Source organism: Mauremys mutica, chromosome 22 (assembly GCF_020497125.1).
Source record: "Mauremys mutica isolate MM-2020 ecotype Southern chromosome 22, ASM2049712v1, whole genome shotgun sequence".
Taxonomy (NCBI): Eukaryota; Metazoa; Chordata; order Testudines; family Geoemydidae; genus Mauremys; species Mauremys mutica.
This window is the reverse complement of record NC_059093.1, coordinates 17,741,584-17,756,862: the sequence shown is the minus strand read 5'-3', so window position 1 is coordinate 17,756,862 and position 15,279 is coordinate 17,741,584. Positions and strand designations below refer to the sequence as shown.

The 15,279-nt window shown below is 67.2% G+C and overlaps 1 protein-coding gene across 2 annotated transcripts in view; it reads right to left on the bottom strand.

Annotated features, from left to right (window-relative positions):
* Positions 1 to 220: 220 nt before the first annotated feature.
* Positions 221 to 15,279, bottom strand: part of ROBO3 (roundabout guidance receptor 3) — a 190,658-nt gene continuing 175,599 nt past the window's right edge. For both annotated transcript variants that reach the window (XM_044997243.1, XM_044997242.1), the window contains exons 11-28: positions 14,763 to 14,931; positions 14,232 to 14,398; positions 13,481 to 13,602; positions 12,894 to 13,110; positions 12,155 to 12,273; positions 11,772 to 11,943; positions 11,055 to 11,249; positions 8,779 to 8,802; positions 8,003 to 8,045; positions 7,743 to 7,897; positions 7,115 to 7,390; positions 6,613 to 6,775; positions 5,148 to 5,375; positions 3,085 to 3,266; positions 2,680 to 2,787; positions 2,216 to 2,392; positions 1,455 to 1,609; positions 221 to 649 (exon numbers count right to left, since the gene is read on the bottom strand). In XM_044997243.1, coding sequence (XP_044853178.1) covers positions 638 to 649; positions 1,455 to 1,609; positions 2,216 to 2,392; positions 2,680 to 2,787; positions 3,085 to 3,266; positions 5,148 to 5,375; positions 6,613 to 6,775; positions 7,115 to 7,390; positions 7,743 to 7,897; positions 8,003 to 8,045; positions 8,779 to 8,802; positions 11,055 to 11,249; positions 11,772 to 11,943; positions 12,155 to 12,273; positions 12,894 to 13,110; positions 13,481 to 13,602; positions 14,232 to 14,398; positions 14,763 to 14,931 — 2,684 coding nt within the window. In that variant the 3' untranslated portion in view covers positions 221 to 637. The remainder of the gene's footprint in view (positions 650 to 1,454; positions 1,610 to 2,215; positions 2,393 to 2,679; positions 2,788 to 3,084; positions 3,267 to 5,147; positions 5,376 to 6,612; positions 6,776 to 7,114; positions 7,391 to 7,742; positions 7,898 to 8,002; positions 8,046 to 8,778; positions 8,803 to 11,054; positions 11,250 to 11,771; positions 11,944 to 12,154; positions 12,274 to 12,893; positions 13,111 to 13,480; positions 13,603 to 14,231; positions 14,399 to 14,762; positions 14,932 to 15,279) is intronic.

The window sequence follows — 15,279 nt, the reverse complement described above, 5'->3', positions numbered from 1 at the left end:
CGATAATCTGAGCTTTGACTAACGGTGCAGGCGAGGAGCCTGCCCCACACAGCAGCGGGTGCCAGCCTGGCAGTGTGGCATTGAGCACGTTTAGGGAATATTCTGAGGCCTAGGACATGCCCTCCCCCGCCCCAAGGCAGCCCCTGCTGCCGCCCATCACCCAGGGCCCAGCCCTCCCCTGTCCCCCCCACATAAGCAAAGCCCGTCGCTCCGTCCAGGGTAACAAACAGCTTTATTGGTGGTTTTACAAAAGGGTTCATTAGCTACCAAAAAACAGCCCTGCCCACACGAGGGGCTGGCTGGGCTGGCAGTGCCCCGCGGGCAACGCGTGCCGTGCGGGTGGGCTGCTCTCTGCGCCAGGCTGGGGGGCGCTCCTGCCCCAGCTGCCTGCCCCTGCCCTGCTGGGCGCAAACCTTCCTTTGCAGAACTGCCGGCTTGGTACTGACCGGGCCCATGCAGGCCTCACCCGCAGCCTGCCTGGGCCCTGGCCTGCCGCTCCCAACCCCACCTATTTACAAGGGACTGGGCCGCCCGGCTCCAGTCACAGTGTCGTCAATTAAACCAAACCAAAGCCCAGATCTCAGGGCAGAGCCCTGCTCTCAGCCTGCCTCCGCTCACTCAGCCAGGGGCGCTGGCTTCATCTCTTCTCCTGCAAAGAGAGAAAATCGTCAGCAGGGCCGGGACCCGGGACCGGACCTGGACCTGGGAGGGGCTAAGGCCATCGCGGGCACGGGCCAGCTGCAGCACGGCTTGGCCGGGCCCCTCTGCCCCGTCCCTGGCTGCGGAGAGCACGGGCCCCAGCCCCAGAGCTCGCTAGCTCCTGGGGCGATGCCCACAGGCCATGGGGAAATGCCACAGCAGCCCCGCCTGTCGCTGGCAGCCATGGCTGGGGGGATCCAAGCTCGCTCTTTCTGTGGGGCCTGGCGTGGCATTCCCCTCCCCAGGACTCCTTTGGGGCTGCTGCCCTGAGGTGGGATCCATTGGGAACGCCCCCCGCCACGCCCAGCCCACCACAGCACCACCCAGCCGTGTCCGAGCCAGCGGGCCCCTCCCGGGGCTCCCCGCAGCATAGCAGGGCCCATGTGGATGGGGCTTCTCCCTCCCCCAGGGCAAGGTTAAAGCCCCCAAACGGGTCTGGCTTTGCCAGGAGACTCCCCTGGCTAGGCAGCCTGTTCTGAGCCCCCCCTGCCCCTCTTAGCAAACCCCCTCCCACACCGGCGGGAGCTCCAGGACAGAAGACCAGCCCCGGTGCAGTTTGCAGTGCAGGGAAAGGGAGCCAGCCCCATCCAGCCCACGCTCGGTACCCCACAGAGCAGCCCCACCCCAGGGGGCCCCGTGTCCTGCCCTGCCTCTGCCATGCTGCAAGACACTGTCCCTGCAGCTCGCTGCCCGGTGCCACCTCATCCTGTTCCCCAGTGCGTGGCCGGCCCCCCAAGTCACGCGCCTTGGCTCACCTCACTCCGGTCCCCGGCTGTCCTGCTGCGGCCGGAGCCGTGGCCCCGGGACCCCGTCGAGCCCCTGGAGGAGGAGCTGCCGGTCGTGGAGCAGTTGCTTGACACCTGGCCTCTGGAGAGGAAGTTGGGTCTGCTGTACGGGGCGATCTCCTCCGCTGCAAGGGAAGGGGCAGGCGCGTGGGTAGGGCTGGCGCTGCCTCCCGCACCCCCTGCCCAACACGCGCAGCGGATGCGCCCGGTGGGACGGGGCCCTGCAGGGAGCCCCCTGCAGCACATGGCAGGGGACGGGCCCACGGAGCCGCTCAGGGTCAGATGCAGCTCAGGCACCCGTGGCTAAGCCCTGCCTCCCCTTGGCGTTTGATCTTTAATGTACCCAGTGCCCACAGCTCCTGGGCAGGGGCCTGGATGCCCATGGCCTCCTCTGGAGTCTGGCTGCAGGGCACCTCGGAGACCCGCAGTGCCCTGCCATGGAATTGCATTGCCACCACGTGCGCCCCATCCCGCAGCCCGGCCCCGGGGCCACGTGGGCCCTCCCAGAAGCCAGCTGTGGGGCTAGACATCGGGAGGGTCGGGCTCCGTGTATGGCTAGCAGGGTGCTGTGCAATGGAATCACACCAGGCACATGCCTGTCCGTGCCCGAGGGTGGCTGATTTCGGGTGGGTGCTGCACAGGGGGGCCCAGAGCACTCTGGGAACCAGCCCCCAGCCCAGCGAGAGCGAGCTGGGACGCCCCCGGGGCGGTCGGGCGGTGGCTGGCGTTACCGTCTCGGTGCTGGTGCTGGCCCAGCGCGGTCCGATGGCCGGCTCTCCGCTCTGCGGCGCCGGCACTGCTCACGTCCCTCTCCAGAGAGGAGGCGCCGCAGGCCGGTGGTGGCGCCGGGGGCTGAGCAGAGGCCCCGGGGTCCTCGTTGGGCGGTGGCAGTGGGGGCGGTGGCAGATCTGTGTGAGAAGCAGAGGGAATTGTGTCAGTGGGCCAATCAGGCTGTGCCCCTCCCAGCAGAGCCCCTGATGGGGGGTTGGTGTGACTTGGGAGCGGGCCCTGACACGGGGGTTACACCAATGGGGCCATCGGCTCCCCGGCAGACAGAAGAGCCAGGAGCAGTGCTGCCCGGCTGGCATTGCCGCGGGCATCACAGCTAGCAGCTCCTTCACCGGCTGGGCTGCCGGGGCATTCGCTGCCAGAAGAAGGAGCCGCTGGCGCTGCCACGTGCCGCGCCCACACTCACCTCCCTGTTTCTTCTCCCGGCGGTAGTGGCTGGACTTGGCCTTTTTCTTCGTTCTCGTTTTCTGTGCCGGGGGCAGGAACCCATCGCCGGGGGCGGGATGGGCGTTACCTGTCGGCAAAGGCAGCGTGAGTCCCCGACATGCCTCCGTCGCCCATCTCCTCCCACGGGCGCTGCTGGCTGAGCGCTCGGGCCTCGCCCGCACCCCCAGCATGTGCCCGTAGCGCCCGGCTCGCTGCTCCCCCAGCTCTGGGCAGGCTCTCCGCAGCCGGAGCGCCCGATCCCACCCTGGCACCCGCAGAGGCACCAGGCCTGGCAGAGGCTGACCATGGCGGGAGAGGGGGTGTCGGTCCCTCCGGCTGGGCACAGGTGCTGCTGCGGGAGCGTCGGGGGCTGGGCTGCACTCACCTGGGCTCGGGGAACTGACGTTCTCAGCACTGTGCGCTGGGGTCTGACTCAGGTTGCGCCTGTGCCCGTGTCTGGGTGTGTGGCCATCGGCCCCGTCCGCGAGGGCATTGAGATTTGGGTCGGACTGAGTCAGGGGCGGGCTCGGGGCCCTGGGCAAGGCCCCCGAGCCATTCGGTAATCGCCTGTAAAACAGCAAGAACAGCCCAGTTAACCCACGCACTGCCTGGGAGCAGGCGGCTCCAGGGGCAGGGCTTCTGGCACCCACCCACCGCACCCGGGCAGACCTGCAAACACCAGCCATTGCTACAGCTGCCCCCTGCCAATGGGCCCTGCTGAGAGGAGAGCCCAGCCTCTCGGCCCCCTCAGGGGTGCACACAACTCTGCTCTGGACCAAGAGCCAGCAACCCATCTCCACTGGCTGCACAAGGGCCATGCCGCAGGACCGCTCAGGGCCCCTTCAACTTCAGCTCTGCTCCCCAGTCTAAAGCCACAGCACAGCACAGCACAGCCCTGTCCCAGGCGAGGGTAAGCGTGGACACTGCAGGTCAGGATACAGTGGAGCTGGGGGAGCAGGGGCTGGGGTAGCAGGGGGCTGCGGGTCGGGATTGAGAAAGTGACTAAGGAAGTGTTATTTACCCCTTCACAGAACACAAGCACCAGGTGTCACCCAATGAAATTGATAGGCAGCAGGTTTAAAACAAACACAATGAAGCACTTCTTCATACAACGCACTGTCAACCTGTGGAACTCCTTGCCAGGGGATGTCATGGGCAGCGGGTATAATAGGCCTGGGGAGTCAAGGGAGATTACGGAGGAACCCAGGAAGCTGAGTAACAAATGCTGCCTCCTCAGCCGCCCCGGAACCAGCATGGGGCATAGCAGAGAGATGGACCAGAGAGACGCAGCTTGGGGCCGGGGGGTGGAGCTGGCCTGGGACTCCTCAGGCCATGGGGGGTCGGGGGGGGAGTCTTGGGGCACCTCCGAGCAGGTGTGGGGGGGGCAGGGGTCCCTCAGGGCGCCAGGTGGCCCGGAACTGATCTGGCTGATGGGTGGGTGCACAGGCCTCCTCTGGGCAGGAGGGGGGTTCTTGGGGCTCTGGCTGCGGGGGGGCGGGGGGCGTGGGCAGAAGGGGCTGAGCTGGGGCTAGCCTCCCCAAAGGGTGGGTCCACCTGCTGCCCACGGGGGATGTTGTGAGGGCTAAATTATAATGGGGTTCCAAAAAGAATGAGCTACGTTTATGGAGGATAGGTCTGACTATGGCTGTTAGCCAAGAGGGTCAGGGCCATAGGCACCAACGCCGTGGGTGCTCTGGGGTTGGAGCACCCACACGGAAAAATTAGTGGGTGCTCGGCACCCACCGGCAGCCAAGCTCTCCTCACCTGCCTCGCCTCCTCCCCCGCTCCCAAGTGCGCTGCCTCCCCGCTCCTACCCCTCCCTCCCAGCACTTCCCGCAACCCCACCGCCGCCTAACAGCTGTTTGGCGGCACTTAGGAATGTCCGGGAGGGAGAAGGAGGAGTGGGGATGCGGCACATTCAGGGGAGGAGGCGGAGAAGGGGTGGAATGGGGGCAGGAAGGAGGCGGGGTGGGGTGGGGACTTTGGGGAAGGGGTGGAATGGGGGTGGGGTGAGGGCGGTGCAGGGGCGGGAAGAGGTGGGCCAAGGGCAGGTGGGGGTCAAGCACCCAGCGGGGTAGAGGGGAAGTTGGCGCCTCTGGTCAGGGCAGCAACCCCATGCTCTGGGTGTCCCTAACTCTGCCTGTGGAGCTGGGACTGGACTATAATTGCCCTCTGAAGCACCTGTCCCTGGCTGCTGTCAGGAGACAGGACACTGGGCTGGACGGACCACTGGTCTGACCCAGTCTGGCCATTCTTCTGTTCTGCCGTGTGTGGGGGGAGCCCAGGGCTGGGCTATCAGGGGGCGGCAGGTCGGGACTGAGGAGCACAGGCTGAGCGGGGAAGCTGGCGTGACCCAGGCTGGCACTCCATCCGCACAGCTTCTCTCTCCCGTGAAGGATTCGGGGAAGCTCCCGGAGCATGAGCCCCAGGGGCGGGGACACCTCCTACCGGGGCAGGTGGGGGATCTCGAAGTGATGCAGCCTGGGGATGTCCTCGGCAGCTCTCATCTCATCGCGCGGTGAGGGCGTCAGCGTGGCCGTGGACTGCTGCCCGTAGGAGTGGGCGGGTGAGGCGATGTCGCCGCGGGGCGGGGGCAGGGGGCACTGTTCCTCCTGGACGTTCTCCATCAGGTAGGTGCGTTCGGGCAGCGGGGGGCACCATTCCTCTGCGTCCATGCTGCAAGCGGGGGGGATGTTAGACCCTGCTGGGCACCACAGGCTTGGATGGCGCCTCTGGCTCTCACAGCCACCCCGCCCAGCCCCGCGGGCCTCCCTCATCCTGCCTGGCTCCACAGGCCTCCCCGCCCGGCCCCCATTCCTCCCTGTCCGGCTCCATATGTCTCCCTGCCCATCCCATGCGCCTCCCCGCCAGTCCCACGCACCTCCATGTCTGGCTCCACGTGTCTCCTCACCCACCCCACACACCTCCTCATCTGGTTCCACGTGTCTCCCCACCCGGCCCACACGCCTCCCCATCTGGCTCCACGTGTCTCCCCACCCGGCCCACCCGCCTCCCTGTCAGGCTCCACGTGTCTCCCCACCCATCCCACGCGCCTCCCCATCTGGTTCCACGTGTCTCCCCACCTGGCCCACACGCCTCCCCATCTGGCTCCACGTGTCTCCCCACCCGACCCCACAGGTCTCTCTGCCCAATCCCATGTGCCTCTCTCACCCCAGCCAGCTGCATACGCCACGCCTGCCCACCCCCTGCGCCTCCCCACCCATCCCACGCTCCTCCCGGCCCGGCCACAGGTGCCTCCCTCGCCCTGCCCAGCCCCATGCAGCTCCCTGCTCAGCCCTACATGCCTCCCCACGTGCCTCCCTGCCCCACATGCCTCCCACATCTCTCTGCTCTGCCCTGCCCCGCCCCGCCCGCCGCGCTTCCCACCCTACCCAGCTCTACACGGCCCCCTGGCCCAGCTCCCGTGTGTAGGCCATGGCTCAAGCCTCGCCCTGCCTCACTCTGGAGAGGCCGCGGCAGGGGTGACACCCACTGTGCTGCCCGGAGCCCATGGCTGAGGCTCTGATAGGGCTGATGTGAGGGCGCCCTGAGCCCCCCAGTAGTACACGTTGCCATCCTGGGCTGGGGCAAAGCCAGGCTGAAGTGGTAGGTGCCCCACGGCTACAGCTGTAATCAGCCTCTACCATAGACTCTCCTGACCGAGCCTCTGACCTGACCCAGGCGGGCCTGGGCGAGTCCAGGGCAGACTGGCAATGCCACAGGTCTGCCTGGACCCTCCCAGCTCCCTGCGGCGTCTCTGGCAGGGCTGGGGCAGCCTGGTGCCGGTGGCGATGTTTGCCTGGCCCTGGCAGCCACTGGTGCAGACTCTGTGTTGCCAAGGGCATTGAGATCCTGCCCATGGCATTGCTGGCACCGTCCCGGCTAGGACAGAGAGAGCGGTAACTGTGCTCACCTGGCAGCCAGCTCCTCCTCCTCCTCCTCTTCGTCCTCCTCCTCCTCCTCGGTGTACTGGCTCAGCTCGCTGGCCGGAGGCGGAGGGGGCAGCAGCTCCATCCAGTTCAGAGAGGGCGTTTTCACCGGCTTCCCCATCGACTTTGCTTTGCTGATTTTCGCCACTAGAGAGACCGGAGCCAGACAGGCGTTTCTGACACAGTGAGTGGGGCAGCCCCACAGCGAGCCCCCTGTCTCCTGCGTCACAGGGCTCACCTGCAGGGAGGGGGCTCCACAGCGGCTGCTGAGGCCATGGGCTGGGCCCAGGGTCCAGCCGATCCCCTTTGGAGACACTCTGCACTGTCCTTGGGGTGCTCCTGGCAGCGGAATGTGGCTCCCATGCCCAGAGGGCGACTGGGCCCAGCTGCCGGAAGAGAACTCTGTCCCTGGCACCAGGTCACGGGGCCCCACCCCACGTCCCCTGGGCCCACAGCCCGCCCAGCTGCCACACCCAGCGTCCCTACCCTGCTCAGCCCTGCTGCGCTCCGGCAGCGCGTACTGGCTGCCGGAGGGGCCGGGCTGGGGGCTCCGTGGGCTCTCCTCCACATCAGGGGAGGGCAGGCTGGGCACCCCGTACGGCACCAGGGGCGTGCTGGCGTAAGGCGTGGTGTGCTGCGAGAAGGCCCCGTTGAAGGTCCTCAGCTCGTCGCTGGCAGGGTCAATGGTGCTGTAAATGGGCCCGTCCGACGCGCCCGCCCCAAACTTCTCCGTCTGGGCGAGGTAGTTGGAAATCCCGGCCTCTGCGGGGCAAGTCACAGACACAGGACACCTCGCTATGGGGACAGCTCAGCCGCGTTTGGGGCCATTTGGCTCCTACCCCGCCCGCCATGTGGGGTCCAAGCTATTGCTGGCCCAGAGTGGCCAGCATTGGCCCAGCTGCCTTGGGCTACTTCTCCTGCCCCTCTCCAGGGGCTCGGCCCAGCTGCTCCCCAGAGCCAGCAACAGCGAAGCCGGCTTGGGCCCCCAGAGAGGGACTCAGGTCGGCTCCTTCACCCGCCCAGCTCCCACAGTCCTGGCCTCTCTCCTGACTGCTCTAAGCCCAGCCCCCTGCCAGGGCCTGGCCACCCGCAGCTCCCCACGCCCCACCAGTACCATTGTAATATCTCTCCGTGGCATCGTGGATCCCCGTGCAGCAGCCCGTGCCAGGCTCCTTGGCATTCCCATTGCGCAGCAGGTTGGGGGCGGGCCACGAGTCTGCCAGCCAGGGGTAGTTGGAGGCGCTGGTGGCCATGGCCAGCATGCCCGGTCTGCAGGGAGAGAGGGTAGGGCTGGGGCTAGGTGCACTGCATGCTGGGTAGCACTGCTGGAGGGTTTCCCCAGCAGCTGCGGAGTGGGGGGGTCTCTGCACTCACCTGCTGTTGCCGCGGGCCGGCCCCTCTGCATGCGGGAATGAGACTGAAAGAGACAGAGACGCTGCAGTGAGACTCGGCTGCTGGGGGTCGGGTGGGATCCGGCTGCTGGGGGTCGGGTGGGACCAGGCTGCTGGGGGTCGGGTGGGATCCGGCTGCTGGGGGTCGGGTGGGACCCGGCTGCTGGGGGTCGGGTGGGATCCGGCTGCTGGGGGTCGGGTGGTACCCGGCTGCTGGGGGTCGGGTGGGATCTGGCTGCTGGGGGTCAGGTGGGATCTGGCTGCTGGGGGTCGGGTGGGACCCGGCTGCTGGGGGTCGGGTGGGATCCGGCTGCTGGGGGTCGGGTGGGATCCGGCTGCTCGGGGCTGGTGGTCGGGCCCAGCTGTCTTTGCAGAGCACGGTGACAAGGCTGTGGCAAGCAGGCAGCTCCCGCAGTTCAGCAGCCCGAACCCCGCCCCCCCCAAACACAGGCCCATGTCACAGGCCAGGACCAAGACAGCTCCAAGGCCGGGCCGGGCTCTGACCTATGTGGACAGGGCTCGGCCGGGCACCACTGGGTGAAGGGGGTGAGAGACATGGCAGAGACGGCAGCAGCGAGAAAGCCGAGCAGAGGAAAGCTCTTTGGGTGCAGGTGACAGCAGGCTCGGCTCCTGCTGCTCGCCGCCTCCTGCGTTCAGGGAAATGGGACTCTGTAGATAATCTCTGTAACTCCAGCTGGGTCAAGGGGCCCCGACACGTTCCCGGGGAGCCCCGTGGCTGGGGCGAGGGAAGGGCCTTACCTGCTGGCGTGTAGGCAAAGGAGGCTGCAAGAGAGGAGGGGAGACGGTCAGTCGCAGCAGAATGCCAGGGCACAGCCGGGGAGCGAGCGGCAGGGCAGGGGGTGGGAGCTGGGGCCAGGCACAGGGCAGCACAGGGGCATTCCCATGGCACACCTCACCCCCGTCAGACCCCAGCCCACAGCCTGGGACATTGTATTGACAGGGGGTGGGTGACACAGAGGCCCTGCTCCCTTTGGGTCCCAGCCTTGTTCCCCTGGAGCTGCCTCCATCCCAGCTGTCTGGTGCTAGCAGCCATGCTGAGGAGCCCTACTCCGCCCTCCCCCACCTCCATTGTGATCCCGGGACCCCTGGGAGCCAACGGGCAGCGGGCACAGGGATCCCCATGGCAGATATCTGCGTAAGGGTTCACCAAAGGGTGGCTTGTGAGGTCTCAGCTGAGGGCCACTAGTCCCCTGGGTCGCCATAAGCTCTGCGAGATGGACCCACAGAGAATGCTGCAGAAGTCATATATCTAGGGAGAAGCCTGCTCCTAGGACGGGGAGTTAAGGCCGGTCACCAGGAGGGGGCAGCTCGTTCAGGGGGTGGTAACAGATGCTTGTCTCTGCCCGGTCACTGGGTACTGCCCCCCTCAGTTCCATACTTAGGGTTGCCAACTTTCTAATGGCATAAAACCAAACACCCCTTCCCTGAGGCTCCGTCCCATTCCCGCCGTTTCTCCGAGGCCCTGCCCCCGCTCACTCCATCCCCCCTCCCTCTGTCACTCGCTCGCCCCCACCCTGACTCGTTTTCACCGGGCTGGGGCAGGGGGTTGGGGTGCGGGAGGGGCGGGAGGGCTCTGGGGTGGGGCTGAGCGGTTTGGGGTGTGGGAGAGGGCTCCAGGTTGGAGTGCGGGGGTGGGGGGTACGGGCTCTGGGCTGGGGGTGCAGGCTCTGGATGGGGCCAGAAATGAGGGATTCAGGGTGCAGGAGGGGGCTCAGGGCTGGGATGTGGGGGATGCAAGGTCCTGGTGGCCGCTTCTGGGAGCCATGCAGAGCTGCCTTAGCCCTGGGCCCCCACTTCGCCGCTGACTGGACTTTTAACAGTGGTGCCGACCGGAGCCACCAGGTCCCTTTCCGACCGGGCGTTCCACTCCAAAAATGGACAGTCAGCACCGGGCCAACGGGTTGGTCTGATGTACTCAGGGTACCAAGAGGCCCCTGGATCCTTCACTGACCGCCGTGCTCTCCTGGCCGAGGGGCGCAGCCGGCCTGGCTGGGAAGCACGGCCGAGCAGTACTGTATGACTGTGGTTCTCCACCTTTTCTCATTTGCAGACCCCTTTGGAAGCCAATTGTCTGTATATAATTGAATTCTGTTCCATCACTTTTCAGTCTGTCTTTCGCGGCCCCCACAGACAGTGTGCAGGGCCCCCGGGCTCCACAGAATACAGGCTGAGAACCACTGCTGCATGAGACGGGAGAGTGCCGAGGCTCTCGAGTACGTGCTCGGACTTCATTTGCTATGTAACCAGGTGAGCGTGAAGCAGGGCGGTGAGTGGAGGGGAACAGGCGAGCTGGGTGCACTGTACCTTTGGGAGCAGTGGATTGGGCACACTGAGAGAGCCGGGGACAGGGGCTGGATGCTCCAGGGAGGCGCAGGAGGGCTCGGGGGTTGCAAGGTGCTACTTGCTGTCCTGCAGAGAGTGTGGGGCGTACGAGGCCCAGAGGGCAGAGCCTGTGTAGCCTGGGGCCAGTGGAGTAGGGATTGGGTGGGGGCTGTTCCTGGCACACTGGAGTGGGATTGGTCCCTGGTGCGTGGTGGTGTGGGGTTGTGGTAGGGGTGGTCCCTGGTGCACTGGGGTGGGAGCAGAACCTGGTGCGTGACGGTGTGGGCGGTCCCTGGTGTGTGGTAGTGTGGGTTGGGGTGGGGGCAGACCCTGGTGCATGGTGATGTGGGTTGGGATGGGGGCGGTCCCTGGTGCACTGGGGTGGGGGTGGTCCCTGGTGCGTGGCGGTGGGGGCGGTCCCTGGTACATGGTGGTGTGGGTTGGGATGGGGGCAGTCCCTGGTGCACTGGGGTGGGGGTGGCCCCTGGTGCATTGGGCTGGGCGTGGTCCCTGGTGCGTGGTGGTGGGGGCGGTCCCTGGTACATGGTGATGTGGGCTGGGATGGGGGCGGTCCCTGGTGCACTGGGGTGGGGGTTGGGATGGGGTTGGTCCCTGGCACACTGGGGTGAGGGTGGTCCCTGGTGCGTGTCGATGGGGGTTGGGGTGGGGGTGGAGGGGAGCTGGCCCCTCACCCGTGTAATGGCTCAGCTCCTTCCTCTTCTTGCGGCGCCAGTAGATCCAGAGGCTGAAGCACATCAGGATGACCCAGCAGGCCCCGCCAATGCCCGCGATGAAGGCCGGCTGTTTCACCACGTCTGTGATCTGCTCAGCCAGGCTCACGTTCTCCCCACTGCTGATGGGCACCGAGCCCTGGTCCAGGGCAGGCTCTGCGGTGGGTACAGGTGGCAAAGGCAAGGCAGTCAGAGGGCGTCTGCATGGCCCGCTGGGGCTGCAGGACTCATCTGCCTGTAGGGCAGAGGAGGGCAGCTGGCACATGTACCCCTTCATGCCACAACCCCCCTTCACGTGGCCAGTGGCTCTGCTGCAACCCCGTGAACGCCACCGGTGCCATGTCACACACACCCAGCATCCCGGCAGTCAGCATCCCTCTGACCCTAGCAGGCACTGAGCCCTGACACCCACGGCAGAGACTTCCCCTCCCTGCCTGCCCTGCCTGCAGTCTGCTGAGCTCCAAGCAACCCAGCGCCCCGGCAGCGTGTCCAGACAGAGTCGTCTCACCCTCACTCCAGTGCCTCTCTGCCCCTCAGCGCGCACGGGCAGTGCCCAGCTCAGCACAGCGCTGCAGCGACTCCACGGGTGAGAGACGTGCAAAGCCTGGGCAGGGAGGGGTGCAAAGGGAGGCCCTGGGGCGGGAGCCGCCACGTGCCCGCTCTGCCGGGCGCACTCACTGATCTGGATGGTGACGGGCGCGCTCCTCACTCCTATGCCGGCGCTGGTGACAGCGGCCACCTCGGTGCGGTACAGCACCCCGGGCACCAGCCCCTGCAGCACGGTTGAGTGCACCGTGCCCTCCACGCTCCTGTTGATGTGGAAGCGGCTCTCGTTCCCCAGGCACCAGATCTGCCAGGGAGAAGACTCTGGTTACCCGTGGCTTCGGGGACGACACGGAGCAGCGGCCCCCACCCCCAGGTGCCTGGCATCGGCCCTGCCAGAGCATGCAGGCAGTGCGGGGACTTGGTGACTCGTGCCAGTGGGGGCGAACCCTCCCGGCAGCACCTGTGCCCGGCACACTGGATTCACTTGCTGCCTGCCCCCTGCAGTACCACCTTACCCGGTAATCCTGGATGATGCCGTTCTGCTCGCCGGCGGGGGGCGGCTCCCACGACACGCTGATGCTGGTGCTGTTGCCCACTGTTACCACGGCAACCGCCTGAGGGGGGGCACTGGGGGCTGGGAGGGAGGAAAGAGGGTTTAGTGCTAAGCACTGAGGGGGAGCTGCCCCCTGTGTGCTGAGCTGGGCACTGGCGCCAAGGGGACCGGCCAACCGTGAGCACCGTGCCTGGCCCCGAGAGCCTCCTGGGGCCCCTGGACCTGGCCCAGCCCTAGGGAGCCAGCACACCAGGGGGGACAGCAAGCCCTGCTCCCAGCCCAGGCGGTGGCTGCTCGGCCACGGCTCTGATAAGCCAACACCCTGTCGGCAGAGGCCGGGGAGGGAGCCCGTCCCAGAGCATGGCCGCTGGCTCCATGACGGGCAGTAGGCAGCCACAGCGCACGGCCTGGGGAGCTGTCAGGCCAGCCGAGGTCGGCATTATGGGACAGCCCGTCCATGGGGCAGGCAGGTCAGCGTTATGCCCAGATGTGCGTCACACTCCTCCCCCCAGCCTGCCCTCCCCCGCTGCTCAGCGCCGGGCTCCTCTGCCCGAGGACGCCAGGGAGCGCCAGCTGGGCGATCCCGGCCCCACGGTCAGGGAGCCCGAGGCCCTGCAGGCGGCTCCGGCGCTGGCCCACGGCACGGCAGCTGCCTGGGGAGATGCCGGCCCCGCGCTGGGGCTGCCACCCCCCGCACTGACCTTCCTCAGGCGTGCGCACCACCAGCACCTCGCTGTCCATGCCCTGGAACTCGTCGAAGTAGGGGCGGAGCTTGAGCTCGTACTCCTGGCCCTTGTGCAGCTCCAGCAGCACGGCGCTGCGCTGGGCCGGCGCCGGCACGTCCTGCACCAGCCAGGCGCCGCCCCGCGGGCGGTACAGCACCCGGTAGCCCTGGATGAACTGGGCCTGGCGATTCACCTGGGGAGTGGGGGGCCAAGCCATGGGACAGCATTGGGGAGCGCTCGCCCGTGGCCCCAACATGGCCCCCAGCCTCTGGAGAGCTGGAACCAGGCTGGTCCGCATGCCGTGCAGCCCCACCCCCACCTACTGCACTGCCCCCCTCCCTCCCTACTGACACACCTCCACCCATGCCCCCCACTAGCCTCCCCATGCCCTCTGTGCCGCCCCTGCCCCTCCAGGCCCCCTGCTGCCCCTGCCCCCTGCCCCTCTATGCCACCCCCAGCAACGCACCATCCACAATGCCCTGGCACGCCCACCCGGCTCTCTCTACACTTCCATGCCCGCCTCCACCTCCCCACCCCCGGGCCAAGCCGGAGCCGGTACTCACCGTCCAGGACACCTGGATGGTGGTCGAGGTGAGGATGACGGGCTCCTGCAGCTGCACCACGACCTGGCCGAGCTCGCGCTGCACCTGCCGGTGATCCACACCCTGCCTGGTGGGGCTGACGTCTGCCAACAAACCCAGCGTGAGCGCGGTGTCACCCCACTGGTCAGGGCACAGGACAGAGGCCCAGGCTCGGGCACAGGTGCCCCACAAGCTAGCCACTGGGCTGGGAACATAACTGTCTCCAGGTGCCCACTAAGCTCGACTGCCCAGGGAGCCTGCAGGGACGGCCAGGAGCCCCTGCCCTCTGCGGGGGCCGCTGCACCAGTGGCAAGAGCCAGCTCCCACCTCTCGGCTGCCTGGACACACCCCATTGCCCTGTGCTGCTGGAGCAGAGCCCGCAGGGCAGGCCTAGGGGAGACATCTGGCCCCAAAGCCCAGTGCAGGTGTTGATGGGGGAGGCGGGGGCATCAGGACAGGCCATGACACTCGGCAGCCGTCGGGGGTCCTGCCATCCAGCCCCTGCCCTGCTCCATGGCTAGGCCTGCGAGACCCCAACTGAGCCCAGCCCCCTGCTGCTGAGCACTCCCAGCCCAACCCCGTCCATTGCCCTCCTCTCTGACCTCGCCCACCCCCCGACTGAGACCCCTGGGCCCTGCCCATCCCCCCAGGAGAACCCCTTGGCTCTGCCCATCCCTGCCTTCTGCTCAGCCACCCCCGGCCCGTGCTCTGCCCTGTGCCCGGGCTGCCTCACCTTGCGTGCGCACCGGCTCCGAGACGGGGCTGGGGTCGCTCAGCCCGTAGGCGTTGGCGGCGCGGATGAGGAAGAGGTAGATGGTGTTGGGGTTCAGGCCGCTCACCGTGTGCTTCTCCACCCGCACGTTGTCGGCCACGGTCTGCCAGGTGCTGCCTGCGGACTGGCTGCAATGGGGCATGGGGAGAGGGGTGAGCCACAGCCAGGTCATCTGCCACCTCCCTGAGCACCGGGCAGGGCTGGGCAGTGCCCGGGGCTGGCCCGGCACAGGAGGGCAGCAGCAGAGCCAGGGCTCGCCATGTGAGGGCGATTCCAGAGTCCAGCAGGCCCACACTGGGCTCCTCCAGCCAGCGAGAGATGGGGGGTGGGATAGGATCGGGCGGGGAGCCCAGGAGCACTCGGGCTGGGTTTGTGTTCCCAGCCTGGCCCCCCCTCCCCCATCCCAAAGCAGGCCCTCTCTGGGCCCCCCAGGTTTTTGCTTTTGGGGGCCTCTCTGGTGGGCGCCCTGGGCAGCAGCGCGCGAGGCGTTACCTGAATGCTTCGATGATGTACGTGGTGGCTGCAGCGCCCCCTCTCTGGGGGCTCGGCTTCCAGACCAGGGTCACGCTGTTCTTGGTGACATCGGTGACCAGCGGCACTGAGGGGGGCCCGGGGAGGTGGCCTGGCTCGGAGAGCTGCACCTGGAGGTCAGCCCCAGTCTCTAGAGAAGGACAGATTGACAGGCTGACAGTGAGCTCCGGGGAGGCACCAAGTCCAGCCCGGGGGCATGTGCTTCCAGACCTGATTCCAGCTCCCAGACTTGGTTCCGGCCGGCAAATTCAGAGCCTTTCCGTGCACGGGCCCTGCTGCAAACTCAGCCCGTGTTGGCACTGCCAACTCCACCACCCGCGAGCTGAGCTGGGCTGCCACAACTGCTACCTCTGGCAGAGGAGGCCAAGGGGGACGTGGCAGGGGAGAGACACAGGGCCAGGCCAGCTGCTTGTGCTGCGCCCATTTTGCGGGCGAGGGACGTCAGTTTCCAGGCCTGCCAGTGCAGTGTGGCTCACCA